At 46.4% G+C, this 22,398-nt stretch overlaps 1 protein-coding gene across 1 annotated transcript; it reads left to right on the top strand.

Moving 5' to 3' along the window:
- The first annotated feature begins 330 nt into the window (after window positions 1–330).
- Chst2 (carbohydrate sulfotransferase 2) lies at window positions 331–6,644 on the top strand. The gene is made up of 2 exons (XM_021172871.3): window positions 331–1,078; window positions 1,182–6,644. Exon 2 carries the CDS (start codon window positions 1,364–1,366, stop codon window positions 2,954–2,956), a length of 1,593 nt encoding a protein of 530 aa, XP_021028530.1. The 5' UTR covers window positions 331–1,078; window positions 1,182–1,363; the 3' UTR covers window positions 2,957–6,644.
- The last annotated feature ends 15,754 nt before the right edge of the window (window positions 6,645–22,398 follow it).

Below are 22,398 nucleotides of genomic sequence, written 5' to 3'. Positions count from 1 at the left end.
CTTTTATTACCAACTCTTCTCCAGAGCGAATCCTAGGAGCCGAGTCGTGCAGCTACAGAGAACCCAAGTCTCCGGCTGTGCGGGCGAGCTGGGAATCAGGCGCCGGCGCCGCGCCCGGGGCGCACCTAGAGCTCTGTTCTGCTACTAACGGCTGGAGGCCCTAGCAGCGCCTCCTTGAACCGGGTCGCATCACCAGCCCCTAAGGAGGTGGCGGCGGGAGTCTGGAGCTGCGAGGAGGGCGGGTGTGGGACAGGCAGAGGAGGAGGGGAGCGCGGCGAAGGGGAGGAGCCGGGGCGACAGACGGCGGCGCGCACCAACCCCGAGCGGGCTGGCAGGAGCCGCGCAGAGGCCGGCCCGAGCGCGTTGCAGGCGCCCGGCGTAGGGGGAGTCGGGTAGCAGCATCCTCCCGGGCGCCGCTTTAGTGCGGCCGCGGCGGGGGCTTCCTCTGCCTCGGGACCTCGTAGGGCAGAAGACGCTGGTGACGCGGGGGTGGGGGGTTCCGCTCTTTTGCCTCCAGCCAGGTGTACAGAGTCCTTCTGGGCCAGTCCGCGGCCACGGAGCGCCGGGGCTCGCCTGAGCCGCCCGCCCGGACATCCTCCGGGTGATGGAAGAAGCAGCCGCCGCTGCGGGGCCGCGCTGCACCCTATCCGCGGCCGCCGGAGGGATGGGAAGGTTCGCTACGTGGAGGCCGAGAGAGAGCGATGGAGAGCAGAACAGCCTGGAGCTGGGACGTATATAAGCCACCCCCCACTGTCGCCTCCTGCCTGCTTCGTGCCCCAGAGCCTGGAGGGAAGCAGCGGTCCCGAGAGACCGAAGGAGACGTCGCTGGAGCCGGGACGCGCCGCGCTCGGTGGAGCGCAGAGCTGGGCTCCGGGCCCGGTGAAAGTTTCCCCTCCCGGGGTGCAGGGCGCCCGCTGCTGGAAAACTCTGCCTAGGGCTAGGGCAGCTGCTCGCAGCTCCCTCGAAGGCTTGGGGACCCCTAGCAGAAGAGAACCGGAGAGAAACCGAGGAGAGTGCTAGCCGGACAGTCCGCCGGTCGGGGATCCGGGGACGCTCCGAGGCGCACCCTCCGCTCCAGGTGAGTGGAGGAGCCCGCAGACCAGAGGGTGGGCGTTACTCAGGCGGAGGAGGCATCTGGACGGGAGACTGGGCTCACCCATTCACTCCGCTTCCCCTCGCAGGTCCTTCTCGGAGCCGCTGCCATGGGAGAGCCAACCCTGGGCGCCGGGGACCAGCCGCCTCTGCCGCCGCGCCCGCCTCGGATCGGCGGCCCTAGTCCCGGCGCCCGCAGCCGGCCTGCAGCGTCCCCCTCCTGGGCTGCAGGGCCGCCTCCGCCGCGCCGCCGGCCCCGGCTGTGCCTGTGATGAGCCGCAGCTCGCCACGAGCTCTGCCCCCGGGTGCGCTTCCCCGGCCGCTGCCGCCCGCGCCTGCCGCCGTGCAGCGGGCCCTGCTCCCGCCGTGGCCCCGGCGCGCAGGACGCCGCTGGCCTGCGTCCCCGCTCGGGATGAAGGTATTTCGCAGGAAGGCGCTGGTGCTGTGCGCGGGCTATGCACTGCTACTGGTGCTCACGATGCTCAACCTCTTGGACTACAAGTGGCATAAAGAGCCGCTGCAGCAGTGCAACCCCGACGGGCCTCTGGGTGCCGCGGTGGGGGCGGCCGGGGCCGGCTGGGGACGGCCGGGGTCGCCTCCTGCAGCGCCACCCCGCGCTCACTCTCGCTTGGACCCCCGCACCCCGTACCGCCCTCCTGCCGCGGGCGTGGGGGCAGTTCCCGCAGGCGCGGCTGGGAGTGCAGGAGCTGCGGCCTCTCTGGGCAATGCTACTCGAGGCACCAGGGGTGGTGGGGACAAGCGGCAGTTGGTGTATGTGTTCACCACGTGGCGCTCGGGCTCGTCCTTCTTCGGTGAGCTCTTCAACCAGAACCCTGAGGTGTTCTTCCTCTACGAGCCTGTGTGGCACGTGTGGCAAAAACTGTACCCCGGGGACGCCGTTTCCCTGCAGGGGGCAGCGCGGGACATGCTGAGCGCTCTCTACCGCTGCGATCTTTCGGTTTTCCAGCTGTATAGCCCCGCAGGCAGTGGGGGGCGCAACCTCACCACTCTGGGCATCTTTGGGGCAGCCACTAACAAGGTGGTATGCTCCTCGCCACTCTGTCCTGCCTACCGCAAGGAGGTCGTCGGACTGGTGGACGACCGCGTGTGCAAAAAGTGCCCACCTCAACGCCTGGCACGCTTCGAGGAGGAGTGCCGCAAGTACCGCACGCTGGTTATCAAGGGCGTGCGGGTCTTCGATGTGGCTGTGTTGGCGCCGCTGCTTAAAGATCCAGCCTTGGACCTCAAGGTCATCCACCTAGTGCGTGATCCTCGTGCTGTTGCCAGCTCCCGCATCCGCTCGCGTCACGGCCTCATCCGGGAAAGCCTACAGGTGGTGCGAAGCCGGGATCCAAGAGCCCACCGCATGCCCTTCCTGGAGGCTGCTGGCCACAAGCTTGGTGCCAAGAAGGAGGGTATGGGTGGTCCAGCAGACTACCACGCTCTGGGTGCAATGGAGGTCATCTGCAACAGTATGGCCAAGACGCTGCAAACAGCCCTGCAGCCTCCTGACTGGCTGCAGGGACACTACTTGGTGGTGAGGTACGAGGATCTGGTGGGAGACCCCGTTAAGACCCTACGGAGGGTGTACGACTTTGTGGGGCTGCTGGTGAGTCCCGAAATGGAGCAGTTTGCCCTGAACATGACCAGTGGTTCGGGCTCCTCCTCCAAGCCTTTCGTGGTGTCAGCTCGCAATGCCACTCAGGCCGCCAATGCCTGGCGGACCGCGCTCACCTTCCAGCAGATCAAACAGGTGGAGGAGTTTTGCTACCAGCCCATGGCCGTGCTGGGCTATGAGCGGGTTAACAGTCCTGAGGAGGTCAAAGACCTCAGCAAGACCTTGCTCAGGAAGCCCCGGCTTTGAGAAGGGTTTCCAAGAGATCTGACACTCTCCGGAGACACCCACAAAAAGGATGGTGTTGTGTTTAAACAAACACAGCCCAGACCCAAGCTGAGGAAGCCCACATATTCTATTATAGATATATAATATAAATAACCACACAGGCACTTGCTGTCAACGTTTTGAGTCAGTGCATTTCAAGGAACAGCCCTCAACTCACGCGCGTGCGTGCACACACACACACACACACACACACACACACACCTCAGAAAAGGCAAGACTTGAAAGTTCTGACAGATTGCCCTGTGTCCCTGTCTCTTCTCCCTTTCTCCTTCCTCCCTTTTTCCCTCCTCTCTTCCATATTGAAGTGGAATGTTGATAAATCAAGTTCCAGTAACCCAAATCTTGTTTACAAAAATTTCGTGGTATCTGTGAATGTGTATGAGTAATTTGGATGTGGGATGGGGTGGGTGGAGAAGGGGGAAGTGACCCCCCAGAGCAGAAAGCCCCCACTGGGCTGGTAAATCAAGGAGGCAGTCTTCAAAGTAGACTTTTGTGTCAGCAAAGGTTATATGTGAGTATTAATAAAGAAGATAATAAATAATAATCTTTTTTATATTTGATTCCATTACTCCGGATTTACCAGTGTTACTTGTCTTTGTAGCTTCAGGTGGACTCTGTTGCCCACCTGTTCCTTCATTTCCAGCCGTCTACTTGCTAAGCTGGGAGAAGCCTCTGCCTTCTTACTAACCGAGAGTTGTTTTCTCACATGTAAAGCATTGCCTGCCAGGTACCCAGGAATGGAACAAATCTACAGGCAAAACCAAACAGGGTAGAGAAGAAAGAGCGCACACTACTCTCCTGTTCAGCTTTGAGTACAGAAAGGAAGAACAAGCCCTGGAGAGTTGAAGGCATTCGGTTTTGATTACTGCTGTATTAAGTTGAGACAGGGTACCTCGAAGCAGAGACTGCTGGTTTTGTTCTGATGTTGGTTCAGGAAAAAAAAAAAAAAAAAGGAGAATTTGAAAGCATACATTTCTTAAAAAAAAAAATTCTGATGACTTGAATAGTTTTCAAAATGAAGTGATCACTTTTGGCAGTGGTAGCAGCAACTTCTGTTTGTTAGTGGGATAAGAGAAACGTCTGTCTGGAGTGTTTCTGTCTATGACACAGTAATCAGAGGCGTATGAAAGCAAACACAAAATTTAACTGGGGTACTCGTAGGTTTTCTTTCTCCTCTGTCCCATCCAAATTAATGATATTAAAGGGCAGGGATTTGCACTCGTTTACTTGGGACTTGGAGTGTCCTGGAGATAGGATGTTCTCTTTATTTCCTAAAGGCAAATTTGCCAAGCGATGAACATGTTGCAGACAGTGTAGGGCTTTAGCTAAGAACATTTGGATACTGGAATGATCCCAAGGAAGAGGAAATAGATGCGGGTTAGTGTGTAGGATTTTGAAATTTGCTGGCTTTCAGTGAGAAAACTATTGAACTTCCCAGCAGCGGTTATGATACTCCTATGTCTGTGTCCTGAACTCATATTGTGCTGACGTGTTCTGTATGGTATCATGTTACGATAAGAAATTATGAAGCCCAAATAGGAAAAGCAGACAGTATAGTTGTATATTGTATATCATATTAAACACGGTACAAGCCCAGCATCCTTGCAGCTTTGTTTTAATGTAATTTATTGTAAGATTCAGGAAAGCTAACGAGGGTGGGTTAAATGCTGAGGACTTCTTAAAAAAATAATATGTATATAGGAAATGTTTTAACACGAGGTATTCTTGAGTTTAATTATCATTACAATGTAAAATCCAAGATGAAGAAACACTTAAAAAAGGTGTAGTAGAATGGTTATTTCTTAATTGACTAAAATTGTTGTTCATGTCTTGCATTGAGCTAGACTTTCTATTCTAATGCTGATCAAGATTTCCATGGTGGTTTTATGGTTGTGCCTTCAGCAGCAGGGGAATCTCTGTAAGAGCTCTAATTTAAGAATACTTTAAAATTAAATGAACAAAATAAATATTAATGCTGGGTGACTAAAGATGAAGAAGGCTTAGCAGCAAGTTAAGGTAGGGTCATTAAAACGCAATGACTAGGCATAACATAACCATTTAAAAACAAATTTTATAAGGCATTAGAATCAGCTCTTATCAGCCACAGTGAAATTCATTTCTTGTTGAGCAAAAAGACTTTTAAGCAGTTGACTTCATTTTTCTCCAATATATCCACACACTTGGATTGCAGTAGAATAGAATTATGTATTTCTATCTTGTATTTAAGACGTATTAGATGCTCTACAGAGCCTTGAGGCTTACAGAGCATTTGCGACCTCTGCTAAGAGGAAATTCCCAGGTACCACCAGCAGCTCTCCCTGCCTCTGTTTGCAGAGTTTCTGTCTGTATTTTTCCTTTTTTTTTTTTTTTTTTTAAGCAGCTGCCTTCTTTCCACTCTGCCACTCCTGGGCACCGCAATTTGAAAAGGTGAATTGTTGCTCCTGGAGATGTGTACCTAGCTGCATTCTAGGAAAGTGAGATGGGTGTTGTTCCCACTAGAGGCTGAGATACTCATATCCGTGACATTTAGCTGCCAGAGCTTGGGAGAAGGGGGGAGGCATTTTTGGCGTTAACAAGCTCTTGTCAGTTCCTGGTGCAAGCCGACCTGTGCCATGACAAACTGCAACAGAGCTGTGACCGTTTCTGAGGCAGCCTGTATGAAAGCCAGCCTTTCACATTTCCTAACCTGGCAGGATGTCCATCAGTGGGAGGAAGTAGTCCTGAGAGCAGCTTATCTATCAGATTGTGTTTGTAAGTTCTGCCTGACTGGTAGCACGCCTGGCTTGGCCCTTAGACTTTGGAATGTATTTGCTAATTACAAAGTTCCATTTAGAGAATGAAGTGTAGGCAGTACATTTAGTCAACAATAAGAGTTTGGACCAAGACAGGGGCACAGGCTGGGTGCTTGAGTTTCAGGAATTTCAGAGTCAATCAAAGGCTGCATTTATACTGACCCCGAGTACAGGGACAGGAGCAAATTGGTGTCCTCTAGTGTCTACACACAAGTGCTTGCTAAATACTTGTTAAATAAGTGAATGAAATGTGTAACTATCAAATACAGAAAAGGTTTAGAGACAAAGAGAGGATGATTGTGTTAACCTGTACAGAGAAAGTGCTATGCTTCTGGGTGAGATTGTGGTCCATAGGCTGTGTTGATGCGTGGAACAAGCAATGGTGCATCTGCAGCGTTTCCAAGGTGACACAGATCTTTAATCCCCACCAAGGAATTAGAAAGAAATGTAGAATTTATTAATGTGGAGAGGAAAAAAAATCAAAATAAGGAATGAAACTTCCAGTGTTAGTTTTCTAAACCATACCAACACAGAAGAAGGGCAGGAACCAGACATAACTGGTTCAAAATTGCCCAGGTGCCTAGAGATGGTCCGTAGAGTTCATTTTTGAAGAAACAATATGATGTTTACGGTTTTGAGTACTGTGAATGCATAGACTGAAGAATCGTGGTGTAGACTGTGGCCAAGTGGAGCAATGGCTACTGTCAGAAAGTCTACCCCACTGTGGATGCTGAGTGAGACAAGTTTTGTCCAAGTCTTTTTTTTTTTTTTTTTTTTGTCATGCACTGTATAGTTGTGGCTGGATTCTACTATTGGCTTGAAATGAATGTGAATTTGGGTGAAGCTATGAAGTTAATATTCCCTGGGAACTGAGCAATTAAATAAAGATCATCTTTGAAACACAGTCTCTAGACATGAATTCAGGAGAAGCAAGAGAGAAATGAGATGTGCTAGTCATAGTAGATCAGGATGCTGTGTCTCCTGCCACCATTCACCAACACACAGGCCCATGCAATATTCCAGACAAACGCTCTATCACACACAGACACACACAGACACACACACAGACACACACAGACACATACACAGACACACAGACACACACACACACACAGACACACACACAGACACACACACACAGACACACACACACACACACACACACACACACACACACACACACACACATTCATATTCTCTTTGGAGAGTATGCCCCAGGCTGGCTTAAACTCATTATATAGCCAAGAGTACCTGTAAATTTCTGACCTCCTGTTTCCGCCTCCCGCATACCCGGTTTGTGTTCTGTTGAGGATTGAACCCAGGGCTTTGTGCATGTTTGGTAAGTACTCTACCAATTGAACTGCATCCCCGGCCCTCAAGAGAATCCTTTAACAACAGCTAACAGTAGGTGATGAGCTCACTTTGATCTCAGGCCTCTGGAGAGTCAGTAAGCGACCATTATATCAGAACTGGTGACAGTTCTATGTCAAGATCCAGTGTGGATAGGTAGAAAATGACAATTACAACGGAAGAAATGGCTGGAGGTGTGATGGCCTGTCCTGAGATAAGTGCAGGGTTTACAGACCCCCTTTGTCACTCACCGTAAGGTGAGCTCTTTCAAACTGTCAAGGCGAAGAAAATAACCTCCCTTCGACATGGATGTTCAGTTGCTGCCTTTTCAGCTCAAGTAGGAGCCACCAACTAGCTCAGGTCCCAGGGTCTGGTGTGAGTCTTTAATAACAGAAGTTATAAGGCCTAGCATTTATCAAAATCCCCCATACTTTCAATCAAACTGTGCTAAAGAAAATGTTAAATTAGACCTGACACATTGAGTCCATGCCATGGGAAGTTTTTGAACTAGTGTTTGAGTGATGCAGGTGTTTATAAACTTGAAGGGATGTTAAAGCTGGCAAAGGGGGAGCTCTTTGTATAGTTGATAAAGTGTGTCTAGGGCAAAGCGCAACATTTGGTCAAATCAGTTGCCTGTAACAAAATGTCAAAAGTACTTTGGGGCTGCTTGAACTCCTGAGGCCTGTGACAGTCACCTGCTACAGTGAATGGTGGCTAAAATAATCAGTGTCACACACCCGGGTTCAGAACCATTTTGTGATGGCTCCCATGCCAGGTGTATGGACAAGAATTCATAGAAATTCACCCCGACGTGGGCTGTTTTCTGGACAGAAGCAGATGCATAATTTGCAATGCCCAGTGCAAAAATAAAATGCAGTTCTCCTTGCTTAAAAAAAAATTAGTAGGCCTTTCATGATGACAAGGCAGGAGATTAAAGCAACCGTGAAGCCATTCTAAGCTCGTGGCACCATTCGGTTGTACGAGCTGTGTGCCTCTAGAGCTCCTGTTTCTAGGAGCAGAGAATGCCATGTCTAGCTACAGGAGAGATGGACTGTTAGTGCAGAGGGAAGCTGCAGAAGTGTGAACTCCTGAGTGTGACAGTAATGAAAGCCAAGGTGTGCAAGTATGCTTTGGTGGAGAGGTTCTAAGTAGCTGACTGCACCCGTGACAAACCCCCTTTGGTGACAATGGAGAGTTCCTGCCAATGCCCTCCTTGCTGTCCTTGGTGGAGCTGGAGAACACTCAAGATTATCCCGTCTGAAGACTGACAGAACAAGTCATGTTCTCTGATCATGTTTCACAAGGACAGATCAGAAGTCTCACATGAATGAAGAACAAGGATGCTGGCAAATTTTGGTAGTACTCCTTCCTCCCTTCTAGAGTGTGTACAGGGATCTCTTTCTCTGTATGCTTAGTGTGTGTAAAGACAATGTCCAAGCATGGGAAAGCAAAGCTCAAATTACAATGTACCCCAAAGGCAAAGGCGGGAGGAGTACTAAGGCACCTGGTGTGCCTCTTTACTGTCACCTGTACAGCTGATTGAGATCATTTTTATCATAGGTTTGAGATATTCATATTATATATTTATGTATACACACACATACATAGTTCTTCCTGGGTATCATTTTTTAAGAGTCTGTTACTCTCTCTGATTTCTTTTCCTTCTCTCTCTCTCTCTCTCTCTCTTCTTTTTTGTTGTTGTACAGGACTCAGCTATGTAACTCAGCCTGGGCTGGAATTCCTCTTGCCTTAGTTTTCTGAGTTTGCAGGCACACACCATTAAAACCTCTTCTTGACTTGTGAATTTTCGTTTATTATTGAAGGTCCTTGATCTTTTGAAGCTTTTATAGATATCAACACTGTTCCAAGATGTACACATACCTTCTTGTTCCCTAGTCATTGCCACACTGTGCATGGATCTGATATATATATTTACTGTTGCTGTTGCAGGTTGGAATTACTTGCTGGAAGGCAGGTTTCCTCTCCCAGGTTCCACCCATCAGAAGGGAAGGGACTGGGTCTCAGAAGTATATGCCTGTGTTTCTTAGGGACAGAAAGTATTGTGTGCATACATAGGTATTTCTTAAGGGAGTGCTAAATAAAAAATGCACCCCAAGAAACGGGAACAGAAAGATTTGGGGACAAATACTTTGTCAAATAGCTTCAGATTTAGCGAAGCTCAGCCCTCTGCTGCATGGCCAGCAGAGGCTAAGAGAACAAGAAGAGTTCTCCTGAATGAAAAGGAACATCAAGTTAACTCCCAAGGAGGGGCCAGGCAGTCGTCTTCTTCATAGTAAAATAAACTAATAAATTTTTCATTTAAAATAAACTAATTTTAATACTCCCTCCAAAGAAAAATAACAAGTGAATTATAGTCAAAACAAATGATAATGACTTTTAAAGTCTGCAACAGGAAAGAGTCACTCTAATGCAGGTCATCACTGTGTGTTTGGGACTTGTAAAGGTGGACGCCAATATGATCCCCTTTTAAGCATGTCAGGGACCTGAAAAATTTCAAGAACTATTGAGGTATAAATGTTCCAATTCCATTTTGAGATGTCCCAGTGCTTCTGGCAAATTCTCAGCCTCTCTAGGATTGAGCTGGCTCCTAGGAGAGATTAAAATATTTTACGTTCTCATATTCGTGTATAGCACCTGCATGCATGGATGTGTTGGGTTATTACCTTTTAAAAGGAAAAACAAAAAATGAAATCGCACCTTCTCTCTGAGATGACCTCCACATCCATGGTTTCAGTGCCGTTACAAGCAGTCCTATCAGCTGCTGAGAACAGTATTTGCCCAAGGATGTGGACCTCGAGTTGCTGTTGTTGAGCCTCAGACTTCGATGCCTGTAGTTTTTCATTTATATTTTCACACTTTCCAAATGACTTCTCTATGTGCGGTGCTCTTTATAACATCATACCCATGGTCCCATTTTACTTCCAGATGTCCTGAATGATGGCATGCCAGCCACTGTGCAAAATGTCCTCTAAGTAGGGTTCATTAGAGCCTATAAGACAGATAGGTGCCATGGTGGTTCTTGTTTGACAGAAAGGAATACAGGTTCAGCCTAAGGTTACCAGTGAAAGGTGAGCCTTCTTCTTGTTCAGTACATCCGAGGTCATACTGTTTCCAATATTATCAAAAAAAAAAAAAAGAAAAAAAAAAAGAAACCCCTCTCCCCTCCCGCAGTTCTAACCAATGCTTTCTGAGAGATGCAGCCTGAGTGCCTGGTGCATTTTGACTAGGCGCCAGTATCTTTGGAGAAGCATTCATATATAATAGAAGAAAATGGTAATTGCTATTTTAGGTGCTGGTCAAAATTTCTCTTACAATGGCTTTTATTTAGCAAACACTGTAACAGGCCATTTCGGGAGTGGAAGGTAACTGCAGAAAACCAGAATGGGAAACTTTGAGGTTGGATAAAGAAAGAAAGAGTAGGGACAAGATAGAATGTTGCAGTCCAATGGGGGAGATGATTGTGACACCCATGAAGAGAAGAGGTTGGCCAGGGGCTTGAAGAACAGCTGTCCTGGGAGTTGTTTACCTGGCTGAGCCACAGTGTAGTCATTGATGAAACCTCCTTGATGGCTTCCGTGCGCTGGGCAGTTTCCACCGGCAGATCACAGGGAGAGCAGAGGTGTAGTAACAGTTGGCTGGAAGCTGGAATCAGACCTGCAGTCTTTCCATGGATTGTTGGTTTGCCCTGGGCATATGGAGGAACAGGACAATGCTTCTCCCACCCCGAGAAGAAGAGGAAGATCCATGAGTGAATGGCATGGTGGCTTTGGCACAGCTCCAGGGGCAGGGCCTGAGCAGGAGGCTAAGACATGGCATGAGGAACCCAGTGGACAGGCAGAGATGGAGCCAGAGTGGGGCGTGTTGACATATTATAACGGCTGATGCAATGCTGTTAGCTGTCATTCACAGATGTAGAGACCAAGGTATGAATCATGTGCTCAGACTCGCATTCCATAGCCTGAAGTCCTGGCCAACGGCTCTCTGATGGCCTGGACGCTTTTTATTCTTAGGTTCCTAGCAGCCTTTTGGCAACTCTAGTATTTACTGATGAATTGATGGAGTGTCTGGGGTTTAGGTGAATGCTCTCAGATTTTGGCTTTAGGGGGCAATGCAATCTGTCTGGAAGCGTGCAGCTGAGGGGGGCTCTGAGCACATCTGTCTGAAGCCACTGGTCATCATATTGACTCAAATCGGCTGATGAGAACAGGAAAACGTGTGGACGAATGGGGGTGCCCACCAGTGAGGAGAGATGAGGAGCCAGGATGAATTTTTTCTTCTTTGTTTGCTCCATCTCTCTCACCCTTCTTCCTGGTTGTATCCACTCCTGCCTTCCATCCTTCCTTTGTTTGTCCGTTCTTTTCTCCTTCCTCTTTTTCTTCTTTCCATTTCCTCTTTCCTTTCTTTTATCTTCTTCTTCAAACACTCAGAGGTCCTGAAGACGGAGTTGGGTTGGTTGCGGTTGACTCAGGGTTTTTTTTTTTTTTCTTCTTTTTTGTTTGTTTTGTTTTGTTTTTTTGTTTTTCACACCTGAGCAGTGCACCTTGTTTGATAGTCTCATCAGTCTGTGTGTCACGCAGGGGAAGTCATTTCTCTCCGGAAGATGGGGCTGTAATAATTAAACACATGTGAAATGGATGCCAGGTGGTCTTAAACCCACAAAGTCTTCACGCTCATTTACACACGTTTGTTATTACTCCCTGTGCCATGAATAATCAAGGGATACTTTCTTCAGAGTCTGATATGCATGAGATGCTTTCTGCATTGTGGGCAGAGGGGTGTGCCTCATTAGCTAATTGGTCTGCCAAGCACATTGGATGTAAGACCATCATTTATTTAGTCCCAAGTAAAGCAGATAAATGGCATGCCAGATGGAATTTGTGTGATAAAATTCCTGTAGGTACTGTATCTCGTGATAGGTTTTTTTTTTAAAGCTTTTACAACCATTCCACCTTATACTTCATAGTACTGTATTGTTTACCAAGGAAGCTGCCAGCTTCCCACCCACTATACGTTTTCTTTCTTACTCACAGAACCTTAATTTTGTTCAGGGATGCAATATGCTTATCTAAAAATATTTCCCAATCTTCTTTGTAGTTAGAAATGATCACTCGAGAGAGAAAGAAAACATAAGTGGAAGTCTGCTGGGGATATCTGCGTTTTCCAACTATCACATTTTGTCCTTCTTCCTTCTTCCTCTCCCTCCCCCTCCTCCTCTCCCCCCTCCTCCTCTTCCTCCTCTTCCCCCTCCTCCTCCTCCTCTTCCTCCTCCTCTCTCTTCCTTACTTTCTCCATTTTTTTCTGTTTCTGAATATTCCACATATTAGAGTATGGAAGTTTTCAGAAATATGGAGGAATCAGGGCTGTTGATATCCCGAGGTCACTGTACCAGCTGTGAACCACTAGTTTCCAGAATAATGGTGATGTGGGGAAACACACAGCTACTCGCTGTTGCTACCAGTTCTCTGTTAGAATCAGACACAATCTTAATGAACTCACCTGTTAGCTTCACCAACAATATTTTATTTGATCATTTGAGACTTGCAATCATGAAGTGGAAGTGTTGCCATGAGTCTTCTTTTAGGGAAGACTAAGACGCGGGGATGCTAAGGGACTATTCAAGCTCAGAATGCAGAGCACGTTCAGTTTAGATGTCCAAAGTGGTTCTCTTTCTACAAGCCAGCAGTTCTCAAGTGGTTGTGGGACTGCGCCTGAAGTCAATCTGGTTGAGGGAGCAGACTACTGAAGGGGAACCTCTGACATTTTTTTCCTGTGATTATAGAATACTCCTGGGTTTTAGTTAGGTTAGGAAAGCAGGCCAAGTCTTTGTCCTGTTCCTGACAGTCTTTTGTAATGGAGGCTTGTTCTGTTCCAGTGCCAACAGTGCTTTTCTTGAGCAATACTGAGATAAATTAAGGCAAACAAAATTGTACTCATTGACTCAGAACCAGAAATAATGGTGGGCATAGTCAGACTCAATCGGTACTAATGAACGGTATCACCAACAATGTCATTGCTGCCACCACCACTGCCTGGACATTTGTGGCTATAACTAATTTTAAGGTTTGTCAGTTATTCTCTAGCTAGATTCTTACGCTTTAGGCTGGGTGCAGAGAAGACAGAGTTGATGATGCTCAGGGGGGAAGTGGGAGGGAGACAGGATTAGAAACAGAATGAGATGACAGATTGGCCATCTATGTTTTTGGAAGAACAGATTATGGAAGTGGTGGCATCAGGAATCCCTGAAACCTCCACTTGTAAGATGTGAAGGTGTTATTAGTCAAGGGTTAGAGGGACTGTGTTGGGATGAAGACAGCCATCACAAATGGAAGGGCCAGGGTGTCAAATGACTAGGTACCCAAACTGGCCACTGCAGTTATGGATCATGTTACACGAGCCCATAGCAGAGGGGAAGTCATTGTGATGGGCACCAAAGGCTTCCCGCTGACCACATCTCTTTTGAAGATGCCAGTGTGCTGTCCTACAATTTGTTCAGTCTCTCTGTGTCTCAGTGCACCAGCTAGCTCATTACTGCATCTGCCTGGCCATGCCTTTGGACAGTTCTATTCCAGGCAATGTCCCATGACTCTTTTCTCTGTGCACCTGGCTGCACAGTCATTTGTAACTGCCTTCAAATCGTTTGATGTGTGTGTGGATCTGGACTATATTCTGATGTGACTGCCATCTCCTTGGGAGCAATTAAATCACATTTTCCATTTCATATCTTCTACACACAAAATGGTGGGTGAAGCATCTGTGCTGAGGCTGATTTTCTTTGAGGGAATCCACGCCTTCTGCTGTCTTTGGTGAGCACAGTTCTTTAGAACTCTAGGGTTTGCAGCTGGGAGTTTGATTATCACAAGACCACAGTGCTCGGTTAAGGGTTGAACACATGGCCCACGTAGAACCAGTAGAGATTTTCGTTAAGGTTTCTGGGAGAAGCAAGCTTACTTATTATGGCGAAAGATGTATGGGGTGGTATTCGGTGAGGAATGTACTTACTGTGTGGTAAGGGGCCAAGCTCCTAGCAGAAGATACAATGCTTGGGACCTGACCTGTCTCCAGACTCTGCTTATTTCATTCTGAGTGGGGCGGTGTTAGGTTTCATCAATGCAACACAAACTAAGGTCCTCAGACCCCACTCACTAGACTTCTACAGTAGAATCTGCATTTGAATATGATTTTCAGATTTTCATCCCTTTGGGACAGATGGCTCCAAGAGACCTATAGTCTACCTCATTTTGCAAGCATCTGGCCCCGGGAGAGGCTGTGCTAATGTATGCCAGTACAGTAAAGGCTCCAACAGACAGAATCTGCTCACAGGGCTCTCTGAATACACATTGAAAGATGTTCCAGCTTCTAGGTATGGCACCTGAAGTTGGTCTCTCCCTATGGGATGAGGGAGGCAAAAGAAGCCCTGGACACTGAGACCTCTCCTTGGCTCTGTGTACTGGCAGTCAGTTGCAGGCCTTGCCTGCTCAAGGATATGTTAACAGTCTACCAAGTTCCTCTTGATTTTGGGAGCCTGGAGAAGGCTAACTGGACCACAGCCTAGGGAGTGCTGCATGTTAAATGAATTCTGGCCTCCATCTTTCACCATGTTTGCCATGTGGTTGATGCTAAAGTTTGAGTTTTAGAAAAATGTGTGTGTTTATTATTAGGAGAACTAAAGGCAAACTCACACTGTATAAAGAACATAAAATAACGAATCTCGTTATTTTATTTGTGTGTGTATGTGCATGCATGTATAAATACAGAAGACAACATTTTGCTTTGTTCTTAACATTATGCCCTGTTTTGATGCATATCCAACAGGGTATCTGGTCACAAGCTTCTGCGGATTGTCCTGATCCTACCATATTGCCATAGTAGCCCTGAGGTTGTAGACACAGATCCTGGCTTTACTCGGGTTCTGGGGATCTGAACTGAGGTCACCACATTTGCATATCTACCCACCATGACATGTTCCCAGACCCTAATATGTTTGTTTCTAAGCATGTTTTCAGGTCCTCAGAGTTTCATTTGTTAGACTTTCCAGGATGAAACAACAGCGTCTATAAATGACAATTCCTTAAAATTCTCCCTGATTTCTGTTTATCCTGTCTATTGAGAATATATTTCTACTCTAAGGAGCTTTGCACTCCAACATAACACATAGATTTTGAATGCAAAGGCAGGGTCTAATCTAAGGTTCACAAATGTACACTTTATGCATATACCCTTGACAGAAACTTGGACAAATTTAATGAATGCAGGGCAAGTACAATGAGTCACGTTGTTTCTGCGGTTTAGAAAGTGAGGGGTTAAGCAGGAGACAGAGGAGGAGCACACTAGTGGCCCCAGGGCTGCTTTCTTCCCAGAAGTGGGGCATAGCTGACTCAGCACTCTGCCTATGGGGGAGGAGTTCTGGCATTGCCAATGGCAGCTATTCTTCTGGGCCTTTCAGGTCACCTGAAATAACTCCAGACCTCTAGGCTTGATCATGCAGCCTCTAGCATGGGTGTGGGTCAGGTCTCTGGGTGACAGAATCTTGTGATGCTTCCACTCCAATAGTAAAGGGATAAAGATTGTTCCCTAGCCACGCTGGTGAGGACATTCCTGTTGTGTCAACTTACATCTTAGCCTCTAACATGTCTCTCTCTCTCTCTCTCTCTGCTGAGAGCTAAGTGTTCTCATTTATACATTTTTTTTTGACAGCTACATGGTTTACAACTCCAATAAATTGCAGATTCAAGCTATTCCATGCTAAACAGGACGAATTTTGGAAGATATTCAATATTGGAGAGCAAGAGTATTCTGTGCTTGACCACAGTGATATCACCACTGAAAGCTAAAAACCCTCAGCGTGTGTGCATTTGTGAGTATGGTTGTGTGTGTGTGTGTCCGTGCACGAGTGTATAGGTGCTTATGTGTGTGTGTATGTGCATTTTTGTGTATATGCCTTTATGTGTGCATGTGTATGTATGTGTATACGTGTGTGTGTGTGTGTGTGTGTGTGTGTGTGTGTGCTTTCTCACAGATAAGGAGTACTGTAAAATATCAAGGCTGATCAAGGTAGAACAAAAGTGTTTCAGCACAGCCAATCTGTGGGATGCAGGTAAAAGCCTTTCCCCCTGAGAAAGGTACCAGCCCCTTTACGCTGGCTGAGCTGGTGCTTCACTGACTGCTGAGGAGTGGCTTTATATTTTTCAATGGATGAATGGAAAGATCGTCCATCCTCTGGCATCCAAAGGATGGGGATTTGTACCTTTGGTTTTTTGCATGGGCCCAGCCACTGGCCATGCGTTATTTAATCCTTCCTTGGAGGCATTGTATATAAACCCAGCAGCTTCTGAGATTGCCGCTACTCATAACCTTATCTACAAAAAAATGCTCAGAGAGGTAAAGAAACCTGCCAAGGGCACACAGCTAGTAATTGGTAGGGACAGGCTGTCTTCTCTGAACTCTATCTCCCAGGGCAAGAGTAGATCGTTGCTTTCATTTAGATCCACATGGCTACAGTAACTCCTGCCAAATAAAAGACCTAAACTCGGTGTGGTCATTTGAGGAGGAGATGAAAACATTATACAACTCCTTCCTTTTGTGTGAGTAATTACTGAATGCTTCTTGGCTTTCTATTTTTAGTCTTTTTTTTTTTCCCCAAAGAACACTTCAAGTTATTCAATCCAAATACACAATTAGGATGCAATTTCTAATTTGAATCATCATTATGTATCATCTGCAATTGGAATCAAATTATCAACTTTAATGGAAATGCCCTTTTTAGGGGTGTGGGGAAAGAGACTTTTCCTGTTCAGCGTGACTTAGAATCAGCTGGTATAAAATGACTGGAGAAGACTGAGTTGCCTGTTTTCTTAACTGGAAGTACAATTCTGACCTGTAGTGACCCATTGCCAGTAAAGACACATGTTTGAGACTTAGTTACACATGGGCAGTGGACTTTAGAGATCAGGTCTTCAAGGCATTGTGAAGACATCCTGTGGTTCAGAGAAGGTTAGGAGATAAACACTCCAAGCCTAGCATCTTCCACAATGTATGCTCTTAAAAATAAGGATTAAGGGGCTGGGGAGATGCTCTGCAGTCAAGAGCACTGGCTGCTTTCACCAGGACTTGATTTCCTGCACCCACATGACAGCTGATAGGTCTGTAACTCCAGTTCTAGGGCACCCAAAGCCTTCTGATCTCCACAGGGACCAGGTGTGTAAAGTGGTATACAGATGTATACAACAGGCCAAACACACCTACAAATAAAATAAAAATTTAATAAAAAGATTTAGGACTTTGCTTATGTATACACGAGTGTGAGACAACTCTCATGGCCTGTGGGTACATGTATGTATGTGACATGTATGTATGTATGTATGTATGTGACACGGTACTCACTGCCAGAGAGACAGCTGAGGAGCACAGAACTGTCTCTGTATTGTGCCTACTGAACAATCAGAATGTAACTAAAAGTCCAAGGAGACCTTGATTGATGGCGGCGTTAGCAGACGATGACATCATGGATGCACAGGTCAAGGGCCCAGAGTGATCTGCAGATTGATGGCTTCTTCATGAAAGAGTTCTTGTTTACCTGTTAACTTTCCATGAGTTTCTAGAGAGAGAGAGAAAGACAAAAAGTCTGGCTTCTCTTGCTAGGTGAGAAGATAGTCTTGCTCATCAGCTCGGTGCCACCCTCACCTGTTCTGAAATGGACTCTATGTAGTTTGAAGGAATCAAATAGGACAAACTGGCCAAGACAGCTGGACATAGAATGCTTGATGGCTTGATGCCACAAGAACTCCCTCCTGTAGAGAAGCAGGAACAAACCCTCGATGCACTAAGGGCTGCTTAAGATTCTGTTTTGGAGGTGAGAGGCACAGCACTATGAAAGGAAAGAGGGTAGATGGCTCCCTGTGTAGCTGTCAGCTTGGGGTTAGGTTTCCTGTGATCCAGTTTTTCTGTTAGGGCTCAGTGGTCTGCACATTCCTCTCTTTGTATTTGAACCCTGGGCAAGGGAAGGGAGCCTAAAAAGCATCTTTCAGCCACTTTCACTAAATAAATAAAACCCCAATTCACAAATGTGTATTTAAGATTTTGACTTGGAACTAAGACAAGGGTCGGGTAGGAAGCCAAAGAAATTTAGTGTTTTTGGGCGGAATGCCTCATTTCCTTGGCTCATACAGTTTTGCCCACTGCTCACAAGATACCAAAGGAGAAATTAATGTGGAAAAAAAAATCAAAGGCTTTTTAACATTAAGCAGGCTTTTCATGTTCATAAGCCATCACTCCGTGTTGTCAAGCAATGTTGCCGCAAAGGCTTCTTGCTCAGGAGACTGGTGTATGACACCCCAGGCTGGAGAAAGCTCCAGCTTTGGCTGGTTTCCTTGAAGAGAGTACTGGGAGCATGGTGTCCTTCAGCTCAGCTGGTGAAAAATAAGCCAAGAGCAGGACAAGCATGCCCAAGGTCCTGTGGGGCACACAACATCTGGATTCTTATTTTTCCTTTTTTCTCTCCTACGCAATGGGTTTGACTTCACTAGTGTCTTTCTCTACCACCTGCCCAGATCTGGGGTGCGGTGGTTATATTTATGCCAAGAATAGTCTTCCATTAGGCAAAACAACATTAGCTTGGCAACATAAACATGGACTTTTGGAAGTGCATACATCATATTCAGCAGAAATATAAAATGCTACAATGTCCTAGGGGCACGGAGTATTTTATTCTTGACCATCATGTAGTTTACATTGTGATAACACTAAGACACGGTTCCGGTATAGTGTGATAAATGCCATTACAGGACAAGTTCTGGGTGGAGGAAGCTGATTCCTGCTGGGAGGGAGCAGGTACTTAAGGAGGCACCTTGGAATAGAAAGGAATATCCATATTTTTGGGAACCAAAGGGTAAAAAGAGGGATTCTATAATGTGCAAGGGACAGGACCAGGTTAGAGAATTAGGCAGAAGGAGTCGTGAGTGTAGAGATCTGGAGCAGTGACCAGGACTCCTGGCAGCTTCCAAGTATATTCCCCATTCCTCCACAGTGAAATGACCATCACATTCTAGGAAGTCCCCTGCCTCCCACAATAAAAACTACATCTCACACCCTTCCTTGCAGCTGGGCGTGGCTCATGACTCTGTCCCTAAAGGGTATGCCTTCCATCCTTACTTTTTTTTCTTCTTCATGGTATGGATAGAATATGTCTGGCAATAGTTCCAACCAAGACTAGAGTTGGGTCCTACCCCAGGAGGCATCTTAGGGTCATGGACACATGCTTAGGTGGGTACATGACAAAAATAACTGGCCTTGTTTAACTTACTGATAATTTGGGTCTGTCTCTCTTACAGCAAGTAGTTCTATGTTTTAAATAATTCAAGAGGTCAGTTTTAGCTGGATTCTTCTTCTGCTGGTGACCAATCTGGACAGAGTCACACACATGTCTGGTGAGGCAGTTGGTAGTGCTCCCTAAGTAAAAGGTTAATAACGTTGAAGAAGGTGACAGGAGCAGCCATGGTTTGTCACAAGCTCTCAGTGCTGGCAAGCACTTGAAGCATTATGCTTTTGTACTCTCTACCCGATCCAGGTGACCTGACTGCTATTATTGGCCCCATCTTATAAATGAATAATGAAGAACTTGTCGAAAGCCTCACCGAGAAATGTGTTCTCTGTCTCCTATGACCTTTGATACCCACGAAACTGGCCAGTTACATCATGCACAGTTCTTTAATCAGAGTTTGTCTAGCATCTCAAGATAATTACATTCAGGCTCTTAATCTTCGACGTGAATATTCCAGAAAGGAAGCACATAAGATTGCTCCCTAGCTGGTGATGTTAACTGATAACCTGGTGGTACCTGAATGAATTCTCCATTGAAAAGTTACACGTTTCCCTTGTGAAATTCATAGGCATTTTATGGGGAGGCACTTTGAGACAACCTATTTGTACCCACTTAATTTTAACTCCCGATGATAATTCTTGCTGGAACAATTGTTGCTGTTACATTTGTCAAATGATAGTTCTATCTCCATCATTTCTCTCACATTTATTAATTAAAATCTGAAATTCAACTGTAAATCCAGATCCATTTCTTCTTGTATTTATGTGTCAATTTAGTTTTTGTATCGATACGAATGAATGGATTTTATTGCATCCTGTAGGGAGTTATGTATTTCTGTCATTACTTATTTTACTGATGACACTGTCCCAGATTTGGGCATTTGGTTCCTGTGTCATCTGAACACATCCTCATTAGTGTCTGGAGTTCAGGTTTATCTTTTCCTGACTCAGACTCACTCCTTTCTCCCAGGAGCCAGGACTCCTTTTGTTGGTGAATGACATTTATAAATCATGATCTGGGAGCTCAATCTTGTCAAGCCGGCAGAACCGTTTTAAGTCTCAGTATAGGTGGGCTTACTGGGTGCTATCATATTTCATTCTTTCCCTTTCGGTCCCTTCTGTCTTAAGAATTTATTTTTGTGGTCCGTGAGGTGCCTAGATATACGCTACTATTCTAACAGTTACAGCATAACAGGACATATATTTACTTAAATGTACTGTGTAGCATCAAAGTATGATTAAATAGTTACCGTTCTGAAAATTCCTCTACTAATCAAGCAAAACTTATTATTGATATAAACGAGATGACATTGGAGTTGAAGAAGCTCACTCAGACTCTACGCTTATGTGCTTGGTGTGAAGAGACGGGACCCCAATTTAGTTTCTCAGTGCCAATGGTTTGGATCTTGAATGTGTCAGAACCTTGGTTCCTAGCTTTATGTCACTGGGAAGGGGTGGAGCCTCACTGGAGATACTTAGGCAATGAGACAGGCAGTAGTGTGCTAATCTAGACCGATGCCCACTGGCTCACATTCTGGATCTTTGTTCCCCACCTGCTGGTGCCACGGTGTGAGGCTGAGAAACCTTGGGGAGATGAGGTCTGGGTGGAGACGTGGGTCGCTGGGGCTAGGTTTGGAAGGTAAAAGCTTGGTCTTAGCAGTAGCGTACTCTCTGCTTCTTGGACCTCCGTGATATGGGAAGCCTCCGGCATGGTCCTGCCTCCACACGCTCTGTCATTCCTTTTCCACCATGATAGATGGAGGTCCTCTGAAACTATGAGCCAGAATAAGTCTCTCCTCCCATAAGCTGTTTCTTTCTCCAATAATTTATTTTTTCATTCACTTTACATCCCGATCACAGTCTCCTCTCTTCTCCCAATCCCACCCTTACAGATCCCTCTCCCATTGCTCCCTGCCCTTCTCCTCAGAGAAAGGGGAATAACCCCTTGGGTACCACACCTCCCTGGAACATCTAGTCCCAGCAGGACTAGGCACATTCTCTCCCACTGAGGCCCAACTAGACAGTCCAGGTAGAGTGAAGGGGATCCAAAGGCAGGGAACAGAGACTGAGATAACCCTCACCCCACCCTCCCAGCTCTACCTGTTAGGAGACCTACTTGAAGACCAAGCTGCACTTCTGCTGCAAATGTGGTGGGGGTGGGGGAGGCTGTCTGATATTTTGTCACTGATATTTTGAGATTCAAAAGCAGCAGATTCAAGGAGATTGTGTGACCCTGTTCTGTCTTCTCTTTTCCTTCTGGTTGAAGTGTGTGGTTTTTGGTTCAGCCCCATGCTCCCTTGCCACAGGCCCAAAGTAGGCAGACCAAATCACCCACAGATGAAAACCTCTAAAGCTCTGAACCTAAATAGACATATTCTCTTTCTGGGTTGATTATCTCTGCTGGGGATGCAGCTGACCGGCAAAGCCCTGGCCTGATATGAACGTGGTCTGAGGTTCTAACCTCTAGTGCCACAGTGAGTGGATTGTGTCCAGGATTTGTCCTGCTGACAACAAACTGACCAATACAGTGGCAGTTTACTCTTATCACTGCTCAATCAGGTGCAAGAAAAGCCAAGCTGACCAGTCACTGATGCTGTCACGGCCTAAGGAATTATGCTTTTTCATTGCTTAAAACAATGATGTTACCACATATGTACAGCTCCAGACAAAATTTTAATTTATGAGTTGGTAATATATCTCTCAAAATTCTTTCTCTCCCAAGGAATATTGCAGTTATGTGTTTAGTCAGCAAGTAATTTATGGGCATCAAGGCCCAATCTGCCTGTGCGAGAACTGTTCTGTTCTGTTTTGGCATGGGATGTCTTCATTTCATTTTCTATGGGTTCTTCACTAAAAATCACACAGTTTGGTGAGAACACAATTCAATCATGTTGATTACCCAGCAATTTCCCATGTGGGCAATGC

The sequence above is a fragment of the Mus caroli genome, unplaced genomic scaffold, assembly GCF_978045245.1.
Source record: "Mus caroli unplaced genomic scaffold, Mus_caroli_1 scaffold_11, whole genome shotgun sequence".
Classification (NCBI taxonomy): Eukaryota; Metazoa; Chordata; class Mammalia; order Rodentia; family Muridae; genus Mus; species Mus caroli.
Note: the sequence above shows the minus strand (reverse complement) of the source record. Positions and strands in the feature narration are given on the sequence as shown.

What these genes read in the sequence shown, in the direction of transcription:
- Chst2 (XM_021172871.3), top strand. Translation starts at nt 1,364, where the DNA reads ATGAGCCGCAGCTCGCCACGAGCTCTGCCCCCGGGTGCGCTTCCCCGG.